The 9,890-nt window shown below is 48.2% G+C and overlaps 2 protein-coding genes across 2 annotated transcripts in view; both read left to right on the forward strand.

Annotated features, from left to right (window-relative positions):
* RBM18 (RNA binding motif protein 18) overlaps nt 1-8,056 on the forward strand; it is a 13,146-nt gene extending 5,090 nt beyond the window's left edge. The window contains exons 3-6 of the mRNA XM_026860636.1: nt 1,551-1,762; nt 2,980-3,066; nt 4,899-4,984; nt 6,365-8,056. Coding sequence (XP_026716437.1) covers nt 1,551-1,762; nt 2,980-3,066; nt 4,899-4,984; nt 6,365-6,524 — 545 coding nt within the window. The 3' untranslated portion in view covers nt 6,525-8,056. The remainder of the gene's footprint in view (nt 1-1,550; nt 1,763-2,979; nt 3,067-4,898; nt 4,985-6,364) is intronic.
* LHX6 (LIM homeobox 6) overlaps nt 6,612-9,890 on the forward strand; it is a 14,442-nt gene continuing 11,163 nt past the window's right edge. Inside the window, exons 1-2 of the mRNA XM_026860639.1 lie at nt 6,612-6,730; nt 8,504-8,662. Coding sequence (XP_026716440.1) covers nt 6,612-6,730; nt 8,504-8,662 — 278 coding nt within the window. The remainder of the gene's footprint in view (nt 6,731-8,503; nt 8,663-9,890) is intronic.

Genomic DNA, 9,890 nt, shown 5'->3' on the forward strand with positions numbered 1-9,890 from the left:
CCTTTTTTTTTTTTTTTTTTTTTCCTCCACCCTCTGGCTTTTCTGTCTCCCTTGCCTTCAGAGCAGAGGCTGAGGGTCCATAAGCCTCTTGGAAGACCATGGGCTTTGTCTGTACTCCAAAGGATGTAGGAAGCCTTCCATAATCTATTACAATGTGTTTATTCCCCTGGGAGATAACTTGGCCCTTCTTCACTGCTCCTCTGAACGCTTGCTGCACCTTCACCTCTTTAGAAGTGCATATCCTGAATGTCCACCGTGACCCATCCTGTGAGATGACTCACATTCCTGGAACTTTCTTGCCTGGCTCCTGGAGCGTCACAAAGGGCTAGAGCCCTTTTCAAACATCCTATCAGGCTTTATTAGGAAAAAATGTTGTCTGCCCTTCCTATTCGGACTGTCCCTAAAGGTGCCTGGTGCATTTGGCAGTCTTGGGCCACTACTGACCAGTCATGCCTGGACTTGCAAGGTGTTTTCCAGTGCCTGGTGCTCCCATGTGCACTCTGAGATATCCTGGTGGGCCTTCAGAGCACTGAGTGTTATCTTCCAAGCTGAAAAACTGGGTTGAGGCTCCATGGCTTGCCGACGAACGCTGCACAGCTGATCAGGAGAGGATGAGTCCTGACACCCTTATTAAACCTTTAAACAATTCTTAATTGTTAGGGACAGGGTCAGGCAGTGACATAGGAACAGGTGTCATTTTCCTTCCAGGTCAGCTAGTGACATTAAACACTTTGATCCCAGGAACCGAAAAAAGCTGCAGAGAACTTTCAGGATTAGATGTGGCCTGTACAACAAATGTGGTCCTTATTTTCAGTCACTCTTTGCGCTAGATACTAAGCAGGCAGATTTAGTCTGGCTTTCCACAGTTTTATTGGAAACAGGACTCTCCCCACTGGATGGCAGGAAGATAATTGGCTAAATAAGTGTCTGACTTCTGTGTGCATGTTGCTGAAAAGCTGTCTGAGCCAGGAGCACTGGCAGATTTGGCCTGGATCATCCTGAGGTCTGTCTGGTGGCAGTAGACCAGGCAAAAAAAAAAAAAAAGCAGCAATTCCTGGTTGCAGTTTGTTCTTTTGAGTCTTTTGTCTTCCTACTCCCCCAGCTCTGCAAGGCAAGTAGGAGAGTGGCTGGGTTTTCGTATGATCTGGCTGTGGTGTTGTCAGTGCCCTGATAACTGAGGATCCTGAGGGACATGGGGTGCTGTGGGCTGGGACTGCTCAGGTGGCCACGTCAGGGCCAGCGAGGGGCAGACACGGTGTTTATGCTTGAAAGTAGGTGTGATTTAGTGAGGCAGGAGGCAAAGCCCTCCCAGAGCCGTAGGGAGCCGTTGCGTAACTGTCCAAAAGCCAACTATTAATAGATCTCCTGCATGCCCTTTGGCTGGCACGGCTGGGAGGGAGGTGTTGTGCCTCGGGGTGTTAGAGCAGTCCCTGATAAGGCAGCTCAGAGCTGTGGGTGCTGAGGGGTTGCTGTACAGGGTGCCCACCTCTGTAGGTATTTGGGAATACTTGTATGACACAACTGCTTTTGTTACTGACCGTGAAATGGAGGGAGGGGGATTCGGAGGTTTCTGTCTATCCCCCCCACTTTCAGAGTGGTGAAAGGCATCATAAAAGTGTCTTCTCTCCCCTTCAGATATCACCTCCTCAAACTCCTTCAGAAGTTTGGCAAAGTAAAGCAATTTGACTTTCTCTTTCACAAGTCTGGTGCTCTGGAGGGGCAGCCGAGGGGTTACTGTTTTGTGAACTTTGAAACCAAACAGGTATGTCGCTTTTATCTACAATTCTCCTTTAAGTGGCTCCTTTCCCCATCTTTTTTATGTCAATGTAAAGCTGAAACAGGCAGGGATAAATTACATACCTTGTCTACACAAACCCACAGACTCTGAACAGCTCCACTCCGTGACACCCACTTCTGTTCCTGGAAGAAGCAGTAGTGATTTCCTTTCTCCTCTGCTCTTTTCCTGAATCCTGCTTTCTAATGCTAATCAGAAAGGGACAGTTCTTTGGTGCCCTTTTGTAGTGAGCTCATGGAGTTGTACCATGGAGATGCTGTGATCCACACAGAGCTTTGGATCAGCCTGCCAGACCGCCTGAAATCAAGAACTGCTCTGAATCCTCCTGGTTTTACTTTTGTGCATTCACGAAGCCAAACACCAACTTACGTGGTGCTGCCAGATGTACGTGACACATCTGCAGCATTCTAGAGCTGCCCCTGACTGTCCATTTGGGGTTTTAGCTCTTGTTACAAATCCAAATTTCAAGTCTTCCTCACCTGTAACATCAGAGTTGTAGTTATTTTGCCGTAATTCTGCCAGAATTCTTCAAAAGTTAGGAAAAACAGCATGTTTGGGGATTGCTTGTGGTTGTATGACCTCATCTTTTTGCTGTGCAGTTGCTGGTAAGGATGTCAGAAAAGCCCTGACACAGTATGTTAGCCCTAGAAAATTATTCATAGCAAGATGGAACAGCATCGCAACATAAATCTTCAACTGCTGTGAATCGGGTTTTATGGAAGTGTCCCAAAGCTGTGATTCCACTGCCAAGCCTCGAAAGGGACCAAGTGGATCATGTCCCCAGTGTGCATGAGCAGGACCTGGGATGAGTGTAAGATGGGTTAAGGAGGCAGATGCAATCACTGTAATGAGCCACGGGATTTTCTAGAGAAACTCCTGTAGCATAAACCTCCCTCGGAGTGCTGTTCCAGTGGCCTCTAAGTTTGGTATTGTCCCCATTTCCTCCCCCAAAATAAGTGAGAGAATAAACCAACAAGGCTGATAAAAGTCTCGTTACTCAGACTTAAGAGTCTTCCAGAGATATTCCTGGGTTGGGATACAATGGGATAAAGTTTCTTTGCTGTCAGCTAGCTGCACTTACAGAACAGCTGTACTTCCAGATTAACAAAGAAAAAAGGCTCTTTACATCTGAGTTGGTTTTGACTAAAGACTTGGTTTGTTTATTGAACTGTCTTCCTGTGCAGGAAGCAGAAAAGGCGATCCAGTGTCTCAATGGGAAGCTGGCCCTTTCCAAGAAACTGGTGGTGCGGTGGGCTCATGCACAAGTCAAGGTAAGCTTGTGGTATAAATAAGAATTGCTTTTAATGTGTAAAATAGAAAAACTTTAATTTTAAGGAACAGTTTTTTATCAAGGCTGCCTTAGCCTGGCCAAGATAATTTTGGTCTGTTCTAGGAAATAACTCTCATAGACACACTGTTAACGATCTACCCCTCTTGTCTACCTGAACTGTGCTGGATGAGCTGTGAGTAAGAACAGGCTGTATAACCCGATGTTCTTTGTAAGGGACTTTCTGATCAGTGGTGTGAACAGACTGCTTCTATAAATGTCCACGTTTTAACTTTCCCCAAACTGACTGGCACCAAGTTTGAATCCTTCCCTTTGTGGTTTTGCTCCCTTTTTGGATAGGAGATGCATGGAAATTCCCAATTACTAAGTACTTTTTTACTTTGTTCCACTTCTGAGAGCACTTACGTAGCAGCAGCTCTAATTACTTCTGACTTTAAAGTAACATATTTCACATCTAAGCTAAATATCCTTTTATTGCTTGCTCTGTCATGTAAAACATCAAGTTTTAGTATTAATTTAGGCAGTACCTTCTGGGATGTCTTTTGTTTTAATTTTTTTAAATTATTGCATTTTCTCCTGCAGTTACTTACTATCTGGTATTTGAATACTTTTCACATTTTTAATAACTTTCTTTGCAGATAAATGGATTTTGGGGGAGGTGGGGTGGAGCTGCTTCTTGTTATTTTTCCTTTGGGTAGTTTGCTTTTAGCACGTGCTGATTATCCTACAAGCAGCCTTCTACCCTTTCTCTTATCGAGCATACTAGTGCATCTGTTCTGGATGCTAAAAAAAAAAAACCAAAACAGATATCTCTGTTAAAGGAGACCATGTTGTTTTAATTATTGGCTCCAAGGGCTCCAGGCTCTTGTCAGCACATCCAAGCTTGCGCAAATCCAGTCTCCATTTTCTTTAGCTCTGTAGCTACTAGAGCGCCATGTGCTTCTGGATGCCTGAAGAATGATCAGGCCGTAAAAGGAGTTTCAGCCAGAGGAGTGAGTGTCTGCCCAGCTGGGAGTTCAGCGGGGTAGCTCAGTGCTTGGCTGTCCAGGGTATGGTGAAGAACATGCATAAATAATCACTTGAGTTTGCATGGCATTCTTCTAATCCGTGAATGGAAAGATTTAACAACGCAGAACTTTGGCTTATTGTAGCAAGTGTTTATTTTAGACAATACCAGCACCATGCTAAGTAGTTTTAAGATGAGTGGCCAAGGCTTACCAGACACTGTCGGTTTGAGCAGCTCTGCTGAAAAAACAAACCTGACTTTGTGCCAAGCGAAATAAGGAAGCAGAACACTGCGAATAGTTTGGGGGGCCCTTTGCCCACAGAGATGACAGACTCACAGACTGCTTTCTGCAGAAAAGAGGTGGTTCCAAACTGCGCTTTTTTTTTTTTTAATTTTTTTTTTCTCCCTGTTCTTTTCTTTTCTCCCAGCACTGTGATTCTGTGCAGTCGTGTGCAGAGTCAGGAGGCACCCCAAGCACAGTGTCTGTGTAGAGAGCACAGTGATACAGGAGAGTAGTTACCTTCAAATTTACCGTCTTTGCTTTGTGCCTTATATAGAGGGGAGCAAGAAGTGGTGAGACGTAAGGATCCATAGTACCATGCACAGAAGTGTTCAGTATCAGAGTCTACGTTCCATGTTGGTACTAAACAAATATTATGGTTGGGATTTGTTTCAGTGTTTGGCCGTGAAAATCATTCCTAGCAAAAGCTTCACAAAATACGAGGTGATGCTCATCCAACTTGAAAGCATATCTGCAGGCAAATGTTTGTTATTCCAGCTGACTTCAATCCTTGGTCTCTTGTTCACAGAGATATGATCACAATAAAAATGAGAAGATCCTTCCAATCAGTCTGGAGCCATCTTCCAGCACGGAGCCGCCCCAGTCTAACCTAAGGTAGGAGATGGGGTGGGTGAGAGGTGTCCAAACTGTGGGAGTGGTGGGGAACAAACTTCTTTGCTTTCAGTAACGTCTGGGTTTGTTGGAGTTATGTTTGTGCTGAAACTCTAATGTAGCAGAAAAGCTGTTTTTAAAAGGGCGACATGCTGCAAAGTAACTCCTTTGATGTGGGACGCCTCAGACTTGAAGTTCATTTTCTAACATGTGAAGCTTCTGGGGCAGTAGGAAGGAAGAGAGGTGAGGAGAGGAACTGGGAGTGTGTAACATTCCAGCTCCCTTGGGCAGAATGTGCCGTATGAATTTCAGTGAGAGGTTTTGTAATCGAATTAGTACAGTAAGCAAAACGCCTGTGAGTAAGAATTTCTTCTATAGTGCAAAATATTAAAAGAAAATCACGTGTAGTACTTCACATAGAACTAATTTTTTTTTTTTTTTTTTTTGCCAGCGTTGGGGCTGGTAGGTCTGCTCTGTGGGATGTGGTTAAATTCTCCAACCCCTCCGTTTACCTAAAGCACGTAGTGCTGCTTTGCTAATTCACGGTTTGGTTGAAAGGATATGTGATTTCCCTCTGTGTTCTGTCAGTGGAACCCTATGAGGAACCAGGACTGGGGATAATGAATTTGCCTACAGATAAAATGAGCCTGGAATTCGGAAGTAACACGCTAGGAAGTAATGAGCGGAGAGGCTCGAGTCGTGCGGATTGTTAGCTCCGTCGGCGGCACGGAGGAGCTGTGTCAGTGAGGATGGATGCTGCAAGAAGCCGCAGCGGAGAAGGGAACGTTCCTCGTCCGTACCCAGTGGGGGATAGTGAATAACAAAAGTCGTAGGAATTTGGGGTGTAACCTGGGATAGCTTCTCCCTTTGGGATAAACCCTGCTAATGCTGAAATAATGTTTCTTCCTGACCTAATTAGAGTCTGGGGTTTTCCCATCCCGAGCGGTCTTGTAGCTGGGAGGAAGTCTGGCTTTCATTTCTCTGCTGTTTCCAGCAGCCTCGTCTGAGCTGCGCTCTGCTGCACATGCTCAGACCTCTTTACATGACATCATTTTACATGAAGTAGGAAGCCTCGCTGTGTACTTGTCTCCCTCGGTGTCCTCAGGAAAGTGCTGAGTAGGTGCAAGGACCGTTATTTTGTGGTGCTGTGATACATCTTGGAGGAGCAAATCCGTGCTGAGGATTGCAGTGCAGCAGCGTGGGCTTTAAGCAGTAGGTTCCTGCCTCCCAGCTTCACGCTGCCTGTGAATGCAGCGGTGGGGGCTGCCCTGGCCCCTCCTCGTGTGACTAAGTATCCGCATGTCAACAAAATCTCGGGCTTGCTGTACTCCGATTCCATGCTAAGACCAAGCTTGAGTTCTCTTCTGCTTTTTCTCTTTCCAGTGTCAGCGCGAAAATAAAGGCCATTGAAGCCAAACTGAAAATGATGGCAGAAAACCCGGATGCAGAATATCCTGCAGCACCTGTTTATTCTTACTTCAAACCACCGGATAAGAAAAGGACTACTCCTTATTCCAGAGCTGCCTGGAAATCTAGAAGATGATGCTTATGAATGGATAATGGTAGCAAGACACACTGCTTTGTATACCCGGAGTCCTCCAATGCTTTTGTACTTTGTAGAGTGAGAAGGATGCCACCACCTGAGCCCCCCGCCGCTGCCCACGGCGCAGTGTTCCCTGACACCTTCGGTGGTCTGCTGCCTCCTCCTTGCTGCCAGCGCAGCTTCGCAGCTGAAGGCTGTTCAGAAAAGTAGGTTCCCTTCAAAGCCTCTGATGAACATGCAGACAACCTCTCGTTAGTGTGCATTCATTAGCAAGATTAGAAGCAGTTAACCAGTGTATGGAGTAAAGCACATCCAAAAATACTCCATTTAACTGATTACTTTTTAAAGTATTTTTGAACAAAAAAAAGTATTCCGATTCGTGTTTTTAATGGAGGGCACTTGGTTTTGATTAACATTCTGTAGTTACCACGGAAAACTTTTTCATCTCAATAAAACTCATTTTAAATAGATTTTGCAACACTTTTAGTAACTGTGCATGCAATATTTTATATGCACCAAAGCAAATTCGTTTTGCATTTCGATTTGCAAACTTTAGGGTATTACTTTACAATGTGACAACCTTAAGATAATGACATAGCACGGGTATTTTCAGTGTCATTTAGGTGGTAAGTATGTGCCCCCGTGTAGGAATTAGTGTGTTTACACCCCCCCGAGGCCTGCGCTGAGCTTCAGAGCGCAGCAGTGGCATATCTAATGTTGGTGATCAGTTCGTTGCTCTTCAGCAACCAGATGTGACAGCGTGAGAATAACGCTGCAGCCTCTGAGACATCTGTCAAGCACATGACCTCACCGTTTGCCCACCAGCCAGTCCAACGCCTGCTTTTCACTGGCTGGTAAAAGGTGGCCAGTTGCCTCTTGGTGTAAAGTGGCACAAGCATTTGTGCCAAAATGATTCCTCTGTGCGCGGGGGATGACCTGCACCAGGTGCTTAATTTGCGAGTCCAATGGATGGCGTTTCACTTGTGCCACAGATCAGATGGTTTGTTTTTCTCCCCAAGTAGAAATATGAGGGGAAAAAAACCCACAACCATGTCTGGCAGCGTTTTCTCCTCGGGACACACAGCGCCGCGACTGCGTGTGCAAGGGGCACCTTGGAGAACGTTTATGCTCGGGTCCAGGGGTTCTGATTTTACCAACGTCTGCTCACCGGTGAATCTTCACCTCTCGAGTTGCTTCCCCAAGCTGGTTAACAATGGTCTCAAGAGGAGGAAAATCACTTGTAAACAGCCCCTGGTTGCTGTACACAGGTGTTGCTCCCTGGCGTAGCACAGTGAGGTTTGTAGTCCCGCGGCAGCGCGCCTCCCTCCTGGCAGAGCACGTGTCCCAGCCCAGCGTCTGGGACGAGGCTCTGCCTGTCTGATGGGTGGGTTGTTAAAAGCCTGAATTGTTCCAAAGTAGGCCTCGTGCTGTTAAATATTTGCTTTCTAGTTTTTTGGTACCTGAGTAAAGAGAAAAGTAGTATCATTGGGAGTTTGTACCCCTGTGAATGTCAATAACACCCCTTTACATTCCTCTGTGAACAGCCTGTGTTTTGTTCTTGCGTGGTCTGTTTGTAGTCCCCTGGATCTGTATCTGCGTCACTCAGAACAGCAATCCATTCTCTTTCTATTAGGAATTTAGAAAATACCTAGATTCAAATCGGGAATGTGGTGGTGTTCCTGTCAGAACCATACTTTGATATTTATTTGTATTTAAATACAATTTGTTGAAATTCTTACGGCTCTAAATAAACATTTAAAATGCATGTTTTCCTCCAGGAAAGCGAGGGTGGCCTGCAGGAAGTGAGGGTGGTAAATGCTTGGCATCAGCCGAAGTCCACTGATACAAATCTGGGTACAATAGGATCAGTATCTTTTTTTTTTTTTTTTTTTTTTTTTTTTCCACACTACCACAGTCACTAACAGAAGTGCCTTGTGTGTCCTTGGGCCCGACTCAGACCTGGGGGAGCTTTATTGCAGGTCGGTGTTTGTGTCGGTCACTCCCGCCAGCCTGGCAGGGGCTGGTGCTGCCGGCTCTTCCCAGGAATGCTGCGGCTTCCCGCAGGCCCCGCGCCGCTTCGGCAGCCACGGCCAGGGCGCAGCGAAACCCGGAGACTCTGACCCTGCAGCCTGGAGGAGGTAAACGCTCAGGAGAGGGTTTTGCAGGAGTGCCAGCTCCGGGGCGTTGCGTATCAACCATCCGCCAGGTCTGAGCGGCCCCGGGAAGCGCTTGGAGGAGGATGGGGCCGGCTCTGCAGCTGTGAGCGCGGCGGCTGGCAGGCTGGGGGGGCATGGAGAGTGGGGCTTGGCTGCTGGCGTCTGGTTCTTGCCCCCACCACACAGCCCCGGCCTCCCGGGGGGTTCTGTGCTTCCCCCATCTTTCCAGCGCAGCCCCGGGGGCGAGGTGGGTGCCGGGGACAGCGCTCACGCCCGTGGTGTGGGTTTTTCTCTCGGTGTTTTAACCATCTCCCTGCCTGCGGTGTGACTGCGCTCGGGACAGGGATGGAGCAATGCCCTCGCCCGCGGGAGCTCAGACCGTGCCCAGCCCCAGATGTGGGGGTCGGGGCTGGCTCGCTCGGTGCCACGCAGCCGCCCTGGCGCTGCCTCCTGTGAGCTCCAGCGCTCGCGTGGGGCGGACGAAAGGGGATGAACTTGGTGTAAATACCCCGTACCAGTGCCCGGGCCCTGGGCCCAGCGCAGGCAGCAGCCATGTAACTCCCATTCCGGAGACCTGCCTGCCCCCAGGGCCGAGGCTGGGCTGAAGTCACCCCATTCCTGAGCCCTTTCAGACTTTGGGGAGCCCCCAGTGCCCCGTCTGTAGTTATTGGGGAAAACCACCGGCGCTGCTGCATCGGGGTGGGCCGTGGCCGCCCTCCGCCGCTCTCGCATGAGAACGAACCCCGCGTTGCCCTGTTCCGAGCGGCGCCGTGGAGGGGGGCAGACAGCTTTCATGCCTCTGTCCCTGAAAACTCCTACGGGTTTCTTCCGGAGCAGTCGGAGCTGATTCAGCCCCTGCCTGAAATCGTCCTTTCTCAGCCCCGCTCCTCCGCACTTGTCCGTCTGCCCCCTCCGCAGAGAGGAGGACGAGCTGGCGGGCCCGGGGCTGAGTTTCCTGGGGGTTTCTCGGGCTTTCTTGCAACCTCGATGTTTAAACCTAATGTCTTGTATTTATTCTGAAATGGCTTTCATCTGATTTCCCTCTCGGTTAACAATTTAGCTGTCAAAATCAATAACGGCGAGGATCCATCCCCGGCCGCCATCAGCTCACGTTACCGTCCTGCAATTACTCCGCGGTGGAACCGCTGCCGGGGCTTTGCCGGGGAATTATCAGGTTACTAATGAAGCCCGGGCAGGGGCGGGGGGGGAC

Source organism: Athene cunicularia (assembly GCF_003259725.1).
Source record: "Athene cunicularia isolate RWA chromosome 17 unlocalized genomic scaffold, athCun1 chr17_part1, whole genome shotgun sequence".
Classification (NCBI taxonomy): domain Eukaryota; kingdom Metazoa; phylum Chordata; class Aves; order Strigiformes; family Strigidae; genus Athene; species Athene cunicularia.